The sequence below is a fragment of the Prorops nasuta genome, unplaced genomic scaffold, assembly GCF_024137725.1.
Source record: "Prorops nasuta isolate Cenicafe-Biocafe unplaced genomic scaffold, Cenicafe_Pnas_1.2 PNAS00024, whole genome shotgun sequence".
Classification (NCBI taxonomy): Eukaryota; Metazoa; Arthropoda; class Insecta; order Hymenoptera; family Bethylidae; genus Prorops; species Prorops nasuta.
The window spans coordinates 2,572,950-2,590,034 of record NW_027116821.1 but is presented as its reverse complement, the minus strand read 5'-3'; the positions used below and the strand labels follow the sequence as shown (position 1 = coordinate 2,590,034).

Here is a 17,085-nt window from a genome sequence, read left to right as displayed (position 1 = left end):
TCTCTTTGTGACTTATATTGTTCTGCGCAAAGTTATTCTACACATTTATTGTGATAATAGTAATTCAACGAGTAAGAGGGCGCCACGAGAGTGTGGGGACGAGTGAGAAAAAAGAGAGTTGTAAGAGACTTTCTAGGGCGAGGTCCCAAACACAATAAAGATAATAAAACACAAAACTAACTTTAATATCAATAACAACAGGTTATGGGCCCAGACTCGTTAAAGTTTTTGTGTGTCTATTAATTTGGTAGATTTATTGTGTAGCTGCTTTGGTGGTAGCTAAAAGAAAGGAAATACAAAATGGCGAGTCAGCAACAGGTTACGGTTAATGTAAGACCATTTGACGGCACGGGAAGTTTTGTGAATTGGAAATTCAGAGTAATTCAAGTTCTAAATAGATATCAAGTACAAGAAGTAATTATGAAGGAATTTCCAGGAGTGAGAGATGATGGTTATACTGAGTTCGTGAAAAGAGACGCTATAGCACGTGACATAATAGTACAGTGTGTAGCGGATAATATATTGGAAACAATAATGGATAAAACAACAGCTAAGAACATGATGGAATCACTCGAAAAAGCATATGTGAAAATTGGTATTGCAAACCAAGTACAATTACAGAGACGCTTCAGAAATTTAAGATATAATGAGAAGGAATCTTTAAATGAATTCCTAGCAGAGTTTGAAAAAACTTTTCGTGAATTGAGAAATGCTGGGGCTATTATTGAAGAAAAAGAGGTAGTGATACAGTTACTATCAGCAATGCCAGATAGTTTCCAAGCAGTGGTTACCTCCATTGATGTATTGTTCAGTTCAGACCAGGATAGTGTGACATTAAATTTTGTCAAAAATAAAATACTGTCGGAAGAGCAACGTATGTTAAAGAATAATGAAACAGTGGATGAATCTCAAGAAGGGATGGCATTTGCTGGTTACAAAAGAGCTTATAACAATAAGAAATATAAAAAACCATTTAATGGTAAATGCTATGAGTGTAATGAGAAAGGTCATATAAAAGCCAATTGTCCAAAGTTAAATAATGTTGGTGTGGCTGATGATGATAATAATAATATTTGTTTCAATATAGTTAATGGAAAATCATTGGAGAAAGAATTAGTGATATGTGACAGCGCTTCAAATGGTGTAGAAAATATTATAACCTTTGTAGTAGATAGTGGTGCAACAACACATTTGATTAAAAATGATTTCCTTAAATATATGACAGATATCAAACAATCTACACATAAAATCAATGTAGCTAAGATTGGAGAAAATGTATTAGCGCGACATGTTGGGAATTTATCATTAGTGACAAATCAAAATAGAAGTATAAGACTACAAGAAGTATACGTTTGTGATAATTTGGCCTACAATCTTTTGTCAGTAAGAAAAATGGAAGAGGCAGGCCTAACAATTATATTTGAAAATAAAACAGTAAAAGTTGTTCAAAATAATAATATAATTCTAATTGGTAATCTATATGGAAATCTGTACCTGATGCATTTGAAAAGTGATTGTCATTTGGCTTGTTCTATTGTGAATAATGGTAGTTTAATACATAGAAGAATGGGACATTCTTCTCGTTTTCCATCTGATAAAATGTGTGAAGTCTGTCTTAAAGGAAAACAAAAACGACTACCATTTTTGAAAGAAATCCCTGAAAATAGAAAAGCTACAAGAGTATTACAATATGTATCTAGTGATGTATGTGGTAAAATTACTCCTCCCACGTACGATGGGAAAAATTATTTTGTATCCTTCATTGACCATTATACACATTTTGCTATTGTGTACCTAATGAAAAGGAAGAGTGAAGTAGAAATATATGTTAAACAATATGTTGAATTAGTAGAAACTAAATTTAATGCAAAAATAGAATGTTTCAGATGTGACAATGGTGGCGAGTATGCATCTAAGAACTTCAAAGAATTTTGTTTAGCAAAAGGAATTCAAATTCAATATACAATACCTAGAAATCCTGAACAAAATGGAGTGAGCGAACGATTTGGTCAAACAATTTTAGGAAAAGCAAGATGTTTGATCTTTGACTCAGATTTGGATAAAAAGTACTGGGGAGAGGCAGTCAGAACCTCTGTATATCTGTATAATAGGACTCCTTTAACTGCATTGACAAACAATCAAGTACCATCAGAGTTATGGTATGGTTATAAGCCAGATCTAAACAAAATAAAAGTTTTTGGTTCGACAGCCTATGCGCATATACCAAAAGAAGATCGATTAAGTAAATTGGATTCCCGTAGTAAGAAACTGATAATGATTGGATATTGCAACAATGGCTATCGTTTAATTGATCCTGTCTATAATAGAGTAATATGTGCAAGGTCAGTCATATTTGATGAAACAAATAGGAAAGACGTATTTGAAGAGAGATGTGTAATAAAAGAAATAGTTCCCGAGGATAAAATGGACAGTAAAGATAGACAAGTTTCTGAGGAAGCAGAAAATGAGGAGAACACAACAGAAAGGGAAATAACTTTAAGAAAAAGTACTAGAACTAGTGTACCTCCTAATTATTTGAAGGATTACAAATGTAACCTAATGATGGCTTTAGCATCTGGTTGGACTTTTACAGACATACCCAATAATTATGAAGAAGCTTTACAAAGAGAAGACGGTTGGGTTGAAGCAATAAATGAAGAGATATCTGCTCTAGTTAAAAATGAAACGTGGGAAATTGTAACGGCACCATCTAATGAGGAAGTCATCGATTCCAAATGGATATTTACTGAAAAATTAATAAATGGTGTTAAGAAAAAGAAGGCACGCTTAGTCGCAAAAGGATTCCAGCAGGATTCAGTGAACCAAGAAATATATGCACCAGTAGCTAGAATGTTAACTCTAAGAACATTGCTATCACTATCCGTAGAAAATAATTTTTGTATCAAGCAATTAGATGTTAAGTCTGCATTCTTGCAAAGTTCACTGAAAACTCCAGTTTTTTTAAATCCGCCGGATGGTGTTAAGGTAGAAAAACCAGGTCAAATATGCAAGTTAAAGAAAGCGCTATATGGTTTGCGTCAAAGTCCAAGATGTTGGAATGAATGTATAAATGAGTGTTTGATTAATAAGTTAAATTTTGTAAGATCTAAAGTAGATCCGTGTTTGTATTTTGATGATTTTACTTATATTTTAATTTGGATAGACGACTTAATTTTATTTTCTAAAAATCTGATTGAGTCTGAAAGGATTAAAAGTAAATTAATGAATATTTTTGATATGAGAGATTTATCAGGTAATAATATTGTATTTTTAGGACTAGAGATAAATATTGAAAAAGGCAAAATTACTATTAGTCAAAAAGATCTTATTCGAAAGATAATTGAAACGTTTAATATGGAGGATTGTGTAGACTCTAAAATACCAATTCAACCTAAATTGGAGCTAACAAAGAATCTTGATAGTAAAGATAAAAACTTACCATATAGAGAGTTGTTAGGGAGCTTAATGTACATTATGCTAGGATCAAGACCTGATCTATGTTATAGCATATCATACTTTGGACGATTCCAAAACAATTATGATTATCACCATTGGAAATATCTCAAGAATGTTCTGCGTTATTTAAAGTTTAGTCAGAGTTTGGTTTTAAGTTATACTAAAGATGTTAATAAGACCAATTTAAGTATAAATGCATATGTTGATTCAGATTTTGCTAGTGATAATAATGATCGTAAGAGGTTTTCTTTTATACATAAATAAAAATTTGGTAGGTTGGTGTTCTAGGAAGCAAGCAGTGGTAGCTTTATCAAGTAGTGAAGCGGAGCTTCTAGCATTATCCGATTGCATTAGAGAATCATTATTTTTAGAACAATTATTAATGGAAAGTTTCATGTTAGAATACCCTATTATTGTATTTGAAGATAACCAAAGTTGTATAAAAATGGCCAGTACATATGAAACCAAACGAAGCAAACATATTGATGTCAAACATCATTTTGTGAAAGAATTAGTTATGATTGGAAAATTTAAGTTAGAATATATAGAAACAAATAGGCAAACTGCAGATATTATGACTAAGGCGTTACCTTTAACTAAATTCGAAAATTTTAGGAAGAACCTTTGTTTAAGTGTTTGAGATAATATTATATGTTAATTTCATTTTTATTATATTTGTAATAACGTAGAATTAAGGAAGGATGTGATAATAGTAATTCAACGAGTAAGAGGGCGCCACGAGAGTGTGGGGACGAGTGAGAAAAAAGAGAGTTGTAAGAGACTTTCTAGGGCGAGGTCCCAAACACAATAAAGATAATAAAACACAAAACTAACTTTAATATCAATAACAACATTTATCTGTAGTGCATATTATACGAATTACACAATTTTTGTTGAATAATTAAATAATGCACAGAATATCAAAAATCTGAAACATAATTTAATGATTCCTAATAGTAAACACTTATACATTAATAACTATATATAGCAATGTTTTATTTGTTCACAGTGAAAATGAAATAGTTTTGAGATGAGACTTAAATGACATAAAGCCTTATAGTCTTTATACTTAAAATTATTTCAAACGCTAGTTAATGAAAGAGTATATTTTCTGTAACAAAATATTAACATGTTGTATTTTATTGCTGAAATCTTAAACAGAGTAAATTGTCATTATACTAAAGGAACTTTCTAATTATAGTTTCCAAACCAATACTAACTGACACAAATAATATAGTTTGGGTGATACGTAAAGAATTGTTTGTGTTTAATAGTATTGTTTTAAGTTAACTGTATGCAAAGTACTATATATAACAGTTTTTTTTTGTTTTTTCTTTTCCTTTAATATTTATAACATTATTGGTTTACTTCAACAATTTCATGCAATCGACATATATTTTGTCATTTTATAAAATATAACCTAATTTTATTATAAAATAAAAAAACAGATCACAAACCTTTTTATGAAACTTATTTACTGTTTTGAAACAGCAAATTAAATCTATTCAATAGACACAATGATACATATAATAATAGGTTCCTAAAATTCTGATGTCAATAACTGCAACGATAAAATAAGTAGTTAAAAATAATTATTTAAAATTAATCCAGGGCGAATATTTTTAGATTTTATATTAAATTTAAACTAACTCAATATTTCAACATTCAAATGATCAATGCAATAACATTTAATATAAGATGCAATAAAATCTAATATAAACCGTTAATGCAATTTCAATTTTAAAAGATAAATTTGGGATCGACAATTGCATTTCAGATTTAAATTGATTCAGCTGCAGGAAATCAGCTGCGTCTTCGAAGAAAGAAAAAATCCCTAGATTCTGTATCAAAAGTAACTATTTTGGTAATTATAATTGGATTGGGATTTGAAATGTGTTATTGATTATTATTGACGGTGGAAATCCTTGTTTATAACTGTTACTTCAGAGGAAGTGAAAGTTTAAAATTCAGTTAAGTTGAAAACTAATTTTTCTCGCAACGGCTGTATAAATAAAAACAATTAAAAATATAAAAGCATATGAAAGAATATAAATGACCTATCAAGGTCAAGCAAATACTTAAATCTTATATCCTCTATGATATTAAAGAACATTTTTCATGTATGTTTCCATGATAATAATTCTCGACAAATATTTCAAGTAGGGAATATGGATTTAGAAATGTAGGTATCTAAAAGCTGTATTTTATAATTCATTTTAAGATGTTTTTTGAATATTACCATTAAATTTCTTTATGACATCTTTACGATTATTACTTTAAAAGTTTATTTGGCAGATATCATTTGTATCTCTATAAAATATTTTACTTTGTGTCATATCTTTTAGATATGTTTTAGATATCAGTAAGATGATATTTTCAAGAAATCTTTTATGCGATATCGTTTAGATTTCTTCTAGAATTTCATGTTTATTGGGCTACCACTTGACGAACAAAGACCGAATCTAACTCCCTTTATCAATGACGAATCGACTGATGAAAAAACCGTAGACAATGTAAACACACGGAAACATTCTATAACAACTGGGAGTACTGCCTTGCTTAAGGTTGCTAAACTCGAAACTGTTTAAAGCACAAATGCGATAATACAGTTGGGTGCAGAAATCTTGCGTCGGGCGAGGGGAAGTAGGAATCAGAGGGGTGAAGGGATTTCTAGGGAGTTTGTCCGTAGCTGTCAAATGGCGCGATTAACCCTCAATTTTGGATCGTAAACAAAAATAATACTTCGGAAAACGATTACGAAAAAGAAGGAAGGATTTTAATACATAACAGAGAAGACAAAATATATCAGATGAATATAAAGTAATAACGAAAAATGAAAATTATTGTGAATTTATAAGGAAATATACTTTGTGGTTATTTTATTTCTGTTACAGGCTAAATCCTATTCTTCAAGAGTTTAAATCGCAGGAAAGAAATACTTAAAGACCAATGAATGAAAAAGGACTAATTTACAAAGCATTTCTGTGTGGCCCAGTAGTTTCAATAATTGTGACATAATGTTGTAATAGTGAATGTGTAAGCGATTACCGCGATTACTGTCTATACAAAGAAATTTTATTATAAAACAATAATGATGTATGATAATGTTTTGATTCCTATTATTATAAAATAAAGCTAGTTCAATTAAAATTTATTATTTTAATTTCTTCCTTATCCCCACAAATTCTATACGTACATAGTAATTACATATTCTTGTAGAACCTATCTTTAAGCTACTCTAACTAAATTGCAACTACTTTAAATCTGCAGGTCATAACTATTTACTTCAATAATTTGTATTATTCAATGTGAGATAAATTGTATAAAGTTTCTACTAATTTCTTATTCATTCGTCACATGCTTCCACATCTCGTATGACATTTATTTGCCTTGATTGCTCCTTCTTCTTCTAGATTTGAACACATATACCACTAATTCTCTAGATATTTTCAAATATGCTCAGATATGCTTATTCTGCTGTCTAATTGTTTCTATAATAATTAGGATGATTGGTAAACTATTGCTGTATTAAATTTGAAAAATGGACACTGGACTTATTGTACTTAAATATGTTTGGCACTTCATCCACATGATATCTTTTCCTTCCATTTGAGAGGATATTGTCGACCAATACGTTTATGTATACTGCTGAGTTCATCTTGTTTTTAGCTTCAAATTATATTTTCAAGCTATATATTTTGGATATCCATTCCCAATATGCAATACTTATTTTATTATTCCTATTTGTTCATGAAACTTATCTGTTAAAACCTTAATTTATCCAGTCGCCATGTATATCCTATCATTTTCAGATGATTGACATATCTTTCTATCAATCCTGACAACATTGTAATAAGAGTAATGAAATAAGAGTATTCTATATTCAAAATGTATATTCAAACACGTTGCTGGAAAACTACTTGAAGCTAAAAAATAAGATGAACTCAGTATTATACACATAACTTTTAAGGAACTTTATCTATCTAAGTATTATGAGAATATATTTCACAGAAGAGAGGCCCACTTTAAATAGCATCATTCAAATGCCCATTTTCCAAATTTAATAAGACAATGGTTTAACAATGATTCCAATATTTATAAAATTAATTACAAGTCAGCATAATCATCTTATCTGCGTGTATTTAAAAATGATAATAAAATTATTGTTATGTGTTGAAAACTAGAAGAAGAAGGAACAATCAAGACAAATAAATGTTATACGAGATGAGGAAGCATGTGAGGGATCAATAAGAAATTAGCAGAAATTTTACACAATTTGTCTCACATTGAATAATAAAGATCATTGAAGTAAATAGTTATGACCTGCAGATTTAAAATAGTTGCAATTTAGTTAGAGTAGCTCAAAGATAGGTTCTACAAGAATATATAATTACTATGTACGTATAGAATTTGAGTGTGGTTAAGTTAGAAATTAAAATAATACATTTTATTTGAACTAGCTTTAATTTATAATAATAGGAATCAAAACATTATCATACATTATTATTATTTTGTAATAAAATTTCTTTGTATACACAGCAATCGCTTACATATTCACTATTATAACATTATGTCACAATTATTGAAATGGTTAGGCCACAGAGAAATGCTTCATAAATTAGTCCTTTTCATTCATTGTTGCTTAAGTATTTCTTTCCTGTGATTTAAACATTTAAACTCATGAAGAATAGGATTTAGCCTGTAACAGAAATAAAATAACCACAAAGTATATATTTCCTTATAAATTCACAATAATTTTAATTTTTTGTTATTAATTTATACTCATCTGATATATTTTGTCTTCTCTGTTATGTATTAAAATCCTTCCTTCTTTTCCGCAATCGTTTTGCGAAAATATTATTTTTGTTTACGATCCAAAATTGAGGGTTAATCGCGCCATTTGACAGCTACGGACAAACTCCCTAGAAATCCCTTCGCCCCTCAAATTCCTACTTCCCCTCGCCTGACGCAAGATTTCTGCACCCAACTGTACTGTTATATGCATTGACTGCCAGGGTGAACCTGTTGAGGCAAGGACGTATTCGAAGTACATAAAGAGAACCTTTTGCCCTCTTATCAAGGATTGACATTAAAATAAGCGCATATTGTTTATAAAAATAGCAATGCCCTTGTGCCTCTTTCAATAAAAACGGAGCACAAGGAACCACTCGTTGATGAGAATCATCTACAACATTTACACAGGAAACATTTAACTTTAAAGCTTTATGCATAACTAAAACTGTTTCAATAGACTCAATAGCCCATAAAAGAGAATCACGAATCTCCCGAAGCAAATTTTATTGGAAGAGAAATAACTTTCGTAACCTGTAAACAATTAATTGTAACATTCGGCGTCGATGCACAGAAAATTTTAATACCATGAATCCAGCATAAGAGGACACAAGGGAATTTTGAGAACTTATAATAGGCTACGTCCTTATTATAATTGGAATTTGAGAAAAGGGACATACAAAACTTTAGACATAATTGTAAGGGGTGCCAACTCCGAAAATTAATCATAGCAAAACCTAGACAGCTTATAGTGCTGACCGATACAGCTGGTGCCTCGTTCAATAAAATAACATTAGAAATAGTCGGCCCGTTGCCTGATATCTCTAAAGGGAATGAATACATTCTGACAATACGAAACTCGATAACGAAATTCTTGGCCGACGTGCCATTGTCCGCAGCAAACAGCATAGAGACCGCGTTTATATTAATTGCTGAAAGTATGCATTTGCGTATTTGGAGCTCCAAAAGCTCTATTGACAGATCAAGAGTATAACCTTTGTTTAGCATAATGTTAAGAGCGTTTTTGGGAAGCTCAATATTAAACCAGTTCATAACCACGGCTTACCACTCCCAATTGAATAAGTCCCTGGAAGGTTCGTAAATCCGTATGAAGGATCTTTTTGAAGATTCCGAAAACGCTCACCAATAATATTAAGACTAAATATAAGAACAAGTCGCATATAATTAATACACTCTAATAAGGCTAGATCAAGTAAGGACGTTCCTGGATCACAAGACATATCACACATTTTCTCTACCCCTGTACTTCTACATCTTAATCTTGATACACCTCTGCATCGGATCGATTGGATACAACTGTCAAGGACCGCACCTTCAAGTTACTACCATCAGTCTAGTAGACGTAGACGATCGCAATATCAAGAATAAATGTTGATTCGTAATCGTAACTCCTAAAAATTGTCCATTTTCAAATACATCGCTCACGGACTGTTAGATACTGTGGAATACATTTGCATAATTCCAATGCGCATTATGAATAACAATGTTGCATCATGTATAACTCAGGGGTTCCCATTTCAACAGTTATATAATAATATCGGATTGAAATCAAAATCTACCACCTCCAGGTGCATAATTGATGCGGGGAGAATTGGTAACGACAGTAGCTGCTCGAGCACATAATACACAGACGCCAAAATCAGGAGTGAGCATCTTAACGACCCCGACTTGAAAAATTAGCTTTCCCTCTGGCAAAATGTACTACGTGGGAAACCTGGAGTGCATGGACATACGGGTTGAAAGTGGTGTCTAATCACAAATTCTCACCCCCCTTCTTTTTCCCTTTTATCTCTCAACAATGTTGATACTATATACTTTCCTTAATAAACCTTTGTGTTTTTCCTACCCTTAATAAGTACCTCCCTTGACCCACTGTTACAAGGGTTGTCCTCTAATTCCATAAATTTATAAGCATGAGTATATACGATCTAAATATCGAAGGACCGAAGAAGGTGTGCGTCGAAAAGGAAAGGCGAATTGTCCACTGGAGCGATATCCGGAGTTGTTCAGTCAAAACCCTAGGGATGTCACCACAATCGGCAATCGTTCAATTTCAGATATATTCTGATTGTTTTAAAAATAAAAAAATAATAGCCGCAACGTCAGCATAGAATTACAATCAATAGCTAATCACAAACACAATATCATTGTAATCAATTCATAAAACAACATAAGTCAGGGGTTTTATGCCTTTGTGCTTTTCCCCAAGAGCTAATAAAGGAACATTCCGAAAGCTCAATCGACGTGTATATCATTCATTTATTTATTATACAAAATTAACAGCATCTACTTTTTATCTTTTTATTATTAATTGTTTTTGAATTTTATTTTTAACCATGGATATATATTATGTGACTCTTTTGATATTTTGCAAATTGTGTTCTGCAGCTTTTGATCTTCCTGCTAAACAACTGGGAGATATTCAATATTATGACTTTCCTCATCCTCCAACATGCAATAACCCTATTACTGTAAAAGGAACTCCTGAGGTTAGACAAATAGGAATATGGGAACTGGATGAGACTCAACTTTTATCAACCGGATTAATTGCTTGGACCGAAAAAATCACAACATCATGTACTTATTACTTTTTTGGAAGTCAAGAGACAACTATCCAAGATCAGGAATTTGACATACCTCCTATGAATTTAAATTGGGCAGAATTATTAGTTACTTCTACATTTCAAGAGAGAGATCTAAATTCGGAAGCTCTTTACACTTGTAAGTGGCCAGGTACTCAAGAAAAGACCATAATTCGCACTAAAGTAAAGAAGTTTTCAATATTCTTTTGATAGAAATCTTAAACCCCGAATTGGAGCAGAATGGAAACAAGAACCAAGAAACTCCCTATTATGGAGATCAGCCACTCATTCAATTTGGGTACCACCTCCATCACCCAGTTTGTGTCCTTTTAATCTATTGTCAAATTCATCATCTTTAACTCATGTTTCCGTAAATGGCACATATATCATTGTCCCCTCAAGACAATCATTTTTCTCAATAGATCCACTTTCTGTTTCTGTATGTATGCTAAATCAATCATTTATTATTGAAACAAACGAAGGATACTTTATTTCATGGGAAGATCACTCCAACAGTCATCTATCTATAAACAGAATTACTTCCTTACACGATACCCAATGGAGTTTTAATCTAGCTGAGACTGTTTATTTAGAGAATGAACTCCAAGAAAATACGGTAAAAAACTTCAAGTCTGTGTGGAGCTCTTTATGTAAGTTAAAAATGGCACAATGGGCAAACATTTTATATCATCCCCGCGCTGATAGAGTTGCACAATATATTACCGGAGATCCTCACAGTAAAGGAAAATACTATCAAGGAAAAGATGCTGTTGCAGAAGCGCGATCATCCACTTCAGGAACAGAACAACAGTAGGGACTGTCGAGGTACTAACTTTAGGATTAAATTTAGATTAAAATATTAACCAATAACTATTTGTAAGCATACATCATAGTCTGCTGCAGATCCTCATATATGTTTATATAATTATTTCGGGAAAAACTTTGTTGCAGGATGTAGAATAACTATAACGCTGGGAAGTCATTCTTCCCTTTCTTTCTTCCTCGGCTACTTGTTTTCTATATGGTTTAAAAGAAGATTTCAAGCCCTTAAAAAGACTATCTGTTTACGGTGCACTGAAGAAGCCTCGTGGTCTAGGCGGTAAGGTAATAGCGTGGCGATTTGTGGGTCCGGGTTCGATTCCTGAACGGTACTTTTCTTTTTTTTTTTAAGATTAAATTTTTTTAATGGCCATTGACTTACAATAATCAATAATAAACTAAAGAAATTCAGATTTTACGGAAATAAGCGAAATATAACGATGAAATTATAGTTAAAATAATTATTATATATCAAATACGCATTTCCTTAATTTATTATTGATTTAAATAAATCAATGCTGATAAATAAATATGCTGAAAAAATCATGTATAAAGGCATTGGCCTGCAAATATAAATGACATCGAATATTGGTAGATTTTCGGCAAAGCGAAACGGAAAGATTTTGCCTCGACTCTTCTGCTAGAAGCTAACAGCGAGAAAGACAGAGAGGTCCGAGAAAATATCTCCGCTCTCTCTTTATTCCGCTTTCTGGCAACAATGCATATATGTTTTACCCTATTCTAAGCTTAACGCTCGTGCTTCGTGGTCTCTTCCGATAGATGGCGTTAGGGGTTAGATGGACCTGAGACACGCGTTTGCCAACACCAGCGCCGCCTACCGGTAGGGATTGCCTCGGGACCTCGCATGAGCAATCTCCCGTTTCATCTCTGGTAAGAGGAGTTAGTAGATATGGCAAGCATGGGTATCCTGAATCACCTAATAACATTGCGTTACCAAATTCTCCGTTTTCAAAACGCATTTTGATTTTTGAATTATCAAAAATGGTTGCATCGTGTGTTGATCCAGGCCATCGAGCAACTAAGTCCATAATTTCTAATCGTGAATTAACGATTGCCTGGACATTGATGGAAAAAAACCTTTTCCGTTTCTGAAAAGCTCGCCATTTTCACCACCTGTAATAAAATGAAATTACACATATTAACAATTTAATTTTCATAAATATAATAAATTTATAAAAAGTTGATATTTTTATTACCATACGATCTTATGCGAACGTGAAAGCAGTCTATTGCTCCAATAATACGGATAAAACCGGATAACTGATAATTCTCCACTTGACTTAAAATTCCATTGTTGTCTGAAGGAAATTTGATAAATTCCTTATGTAATTCAGCAATAGCAAATGACACTTTATGAATTATTCTTAAAGCGCTAGTTTCACTAATGCCAATAAAATCAGCTATAGTAATAGCAAATGACCCAGTTGAGAAAAATCTAAGGGTAGTCAGTAACTGAATTATTGGCGGAATACAATTATTTCTGGAAAATTCAAGTATTTAATTAAGCAAAATTGTATAATTTATAGCCTTGTTCATGTTGCTTGCATTTTCTGCACTTTTCAACAAAAATAATGTACATGTCATACTCAGTATACACTTTTAAAGAAAAGTACAAAAAGTAAGCAATTTAAACAAAGCTAATAATACATGTCAAGGGATATGGAAAAATATTTTATTGCCTTTCTGTTTGACTCCTTATTTTGTGCTCAATCTTCTCCAAAATGATAACAAAATTTTCTTTAGTTATTCGGAACCTAGTCACAAAATCTATCGCATCATACAGATTAAACCAATCAATTCTGGGTTTAATAAGTCTAGGCCTTCGATAATTGTAAATACTTTCGTGATCCAATAAATTAAATTCATCATGATCATCATCAATTAACCAATTGCAAATATCTTCTATATTTTCCATTATGATGCAACAAATAATAAATTATTTCTCGCGAATTTGAAAATGGGTAGCAGATAATTTTAATGCAGATAATTGCAGATTGCAGTTGATAGAATTACGTGAAGTTTCAAATTTTAAAAAACTTCTGGATAGCCAACTTAAATTACTATATTTTTCATAGGTTGGTACAATTTGTTAGCCCGGCTAGCCCCAAGCCGGACTTGGTGAATCTCACCCTAAAAAGGCCTGTGTACACGTTCCGAGAAATGTGTCCAAGTTCTAGTTCCGAGAAATATACAACCAATTGCATTGTTACTTTTCCGTTAGAGCCTTGCACTGATTCGCTAAACAGTTATCGGAACTAGAACTCGGACACATTTCTCGGAACGTGTACACACGGCTTAAGGGTCAATTCGACCAAGTAGGCTAGGACGCTTACGTTCAGTGGTCTGTTCGGGTTACGGTTCAGTCTAGTCACAGTAAGGCAACTGAAGAAAATTCCCTAGATGGATCAGATTTAGTGAGGAGGCTTCCGCGAGTGAACCAGATCTGATCTGGTTAAGGGGTTTCAGTTGGGACTACACAGACGTAATAAGAGCAGAAATATTCAAGAAACTAATATAAATGTAAGCAAATTATAATTTTTTTTTATAATTTGTATTATCTTTTCTCTCTTTGCTGTTTCATTTATCATTTAAAAAATACAATTTATGGAAAAATGAGAATTATTTAAAGTCATAAATTTAACTTTTGTTTATTGATGAAAACGTATTTTGTGTTTGATATTATTTCTTGTTTTTCAGGATTTATTTAAAGATGAATCAATATCAAACGCATAATAAATATGTAGGTATGTTATCTCTTTTAAATGTAGGAAATTCATGAAATATGAAAAATAATAATTAAGTTTATGTTTGCTGCTACAAAAAGGGAATACCTAGAATGAAAAATATTTGCTTGTTGTATAATTTCTACTTAATTTCACTAGTATATCACGTAGTTAAAAACCAAATACTAAACCAATTTAACTTTTTTACCTTAAACAGATCAGACTAGACATTCCTGGACAAGTCAGAGTACAAAATTGTTATTAGAGAACTTACACAAACATAAAACAACCATACATGACAAGAACCAGCTTCAAAATAAATTTTGGGATGAAATAGCTGCAGATTTAGTGAACAAAGGATATTTAGTAAACTGGGAGCAATTTTCAACAAAATGGAGAAATTTAAAAAAGAAGTATAAGCATATTAAGGACAATAGCAACAGAACTGGTGCTGGTAGCAGAGAAAATTGGGAGCATTTGGAAATAATAGATGAAATTATGTATACGATGCCTGAAGTAACCCCTTTATCAATAGCATATAGTATTTCTGATTCCATAGTGAGGCCACAAGTAACAGAAATAAGTAATACAGATGACCCTGTTACAGAAATAGTAACTAGTGAATTTAATAATAATGCTTGTTGTTCGAAAGTGGGTGATAGGAGAAGCATAAGAAGACGAACGTCAATTAAAACTGTCAAAAAAACAATTGACAACATTTATGAGCAAAGAGAAAGGCATCATCAAGAAAATATGGAATTAAAACAAGAATTTTTAAGTATTATGAAACAGCATTTTAAATAAATAAAAATGACTATATGTATGCATAATGTTGTGTTTAGAAAGCTCATTATAATTATCTACAAATTTTTATCATTTTTAAACATTAATTTATACTAACTGCCTTTATCGAAAAATTTTGAACTTTTAACTATATGTACATAAACACTAATTTATTAATATTTTTTGACAAAACAATTGTGGATATTTTAATTCATTGGAACATTAATTGGACATGGATTAACGACAGGTTATTTTAAGCGATTAAATTTTCAGATTCTTCATACTAGAAAAAATTAATTAATTGTTGGCCAACACCATTTGACAGCATGCATTATTTTTTAGGAGGCCTATGTTTTTGTTCTAAACAGAGAAGATGTTAGCCCCATGTCAAAGGTCAAACCATCGTTCTACTTTCTACTGTTTTAAAATTTTGTTAAAAAAATATGATTTTTGCAAAACTATCATATTCAAAGATATAAGCCTTTATGAGAGACTTACTGTATATGGTGCAGGTAAAAGACTGTATAATTGCTCAAGGTGTGTATTAAATAGGTTATAGTATATTAATAAACTTTTTCTATTTGTAGAAGACATAAGTGGCATCTAAATATTATTGCAAAAGGTTTGATGAATCTCAGTTGATCACAAAGGCACAAATGTTATCTTGCGTAACTTCACAACAACCAAATTATGGCTCTTGCTTTGTAAGTATAATAAAGTTTCGTGATATTGTATTAGACAAGTTTCAATAGAATAAATACGTCCCAATATAATAAATTAGGATTAATCAAATTCTAGCAACAAAGAATTATAAATTGCAGCTAAATATTAATTAAAACTGACCTAACGCAATGAGATAAACCTATTAAAAGACTGACCGTATAAAGTGCAGGTAAGAAATTCTTTTGCTGTTCAAGATATGTATTAAAAACATTATACATTAAACATATTTTGTATCTACTGTAGATAACAGTGGCATCTAAATGTTGTTACAAGATGTTACGAAACACCTTTGCCTACTACCAAGGCACAGATGTCATCTTGTGAACCATCCTGAAAACTAGATTATGACTCTTGTTCTGTGAGCATAATAATGTATATTTAAGTTTGATGATATTAAAAGTAGCTGATAAACAAGTTAGATTAAAATAAATATGTTTCAACATAATAAATCAAGGTAGTATAAAACAGTTAAATTAAATGATTCATTTGTTTCAGCAATCTTATACATTATTTTTCCTTTTTAGGATTGGAACACAAACAAAAAACAAATTATGCTGTTGCTACTAACCCAGCCACGTTTAACGCAAATCTTATAACAATATAATTTGGAAGTACTTATTTAAAACCTATACTGAGTGATAATATTTTATTTACATAACTTGTTTTATTTCATCTGGAATGTTATATACAATGTCAATAAGTAAAACTCAACGTATACACTATCGCGTTGAATGTCTGGTTGTACAATATATTTATATGTAAATTTAACTCATACAATTTTTGAGAGTTCAAATCTATGTAAGAAATATTAATATATTCTCGCATATTAAAAAAGTAAGTGGGCTATTACCTCTCTTTTTTCTTCTCCATCCACAAAAGCATCCACAAATTTGTTATCGATTTCTACATTATAATCGTCTTCGTCATTTACAGTTGGATCGAATTGTTCCTTTTCATTATCTATACAAATGTTATGCAATATGCAGCAAGTTAAAATAATAAGAGGGATCATATCTGTGTCGTACATATACACATATTTCAATTTCCTGAATCTAGCTTTCAGTAGACCAAACGTTCGTTCTATCACCATTCTTATAGCAGATAGTTTTCTATTATAATTAACTTGAACTTCATTTAGATGCCCATTATCTCTATATGGAATGAGA

At 31.4% G+C, this 17,085-nt stretch overlaps 1 protein-coding gene and 1 long non-coding RNA gene across 3 annotated transcripts; one reads left to right on the top strand and one right to left on the bottom strand.

The window, feature by feature from the left end:
* Positions 1-12,723: 12,723 nt before the first annotated feature.
* LOC136781850 (putative nuclease HARBI1) lies at positions 12,724-13,605 on the bottom strand. Its single transcript, XM_066740856.1, has 3 exons — positions 13,370-13,605; positions 12,887-13,170; positions 12,724-12,803 (listed from the first exon to the last, which is right to left on the bottom strand). Exons 1-3 carry the CDS (start codon positions 13,603-13,605, stop codon positions 12,724-12,726), a joined length of 600 nt encoding a protein of 199 aa, XP_066596953.1.
* A 1,231-nt stretch (positions 13,606-14,836) lies between these two features.
* LOC136781767 (uncharacterized) lies at positions 14,837-16,756 on the top strand. Of its 2 annotated transcripts, XR_010823990.1 has the most exons (6): positions 14,837-15,443; positions 15,539-15,708; positions 15,784-15,900; positions 15,995-16,088; positions 16,163-16,373; positions 16,444-16,756. It is a non-coding gene; the product is annotated as an uncharacterized lncRNA (long non-coding RNA). The 2 variants fall into 2 exon arrangements; XR_010823989.1 differs by having other exon boundaries at positions 14,837-15,708.
* Positions 16,757-17,085: the final 329 nt, after the last annotated feature.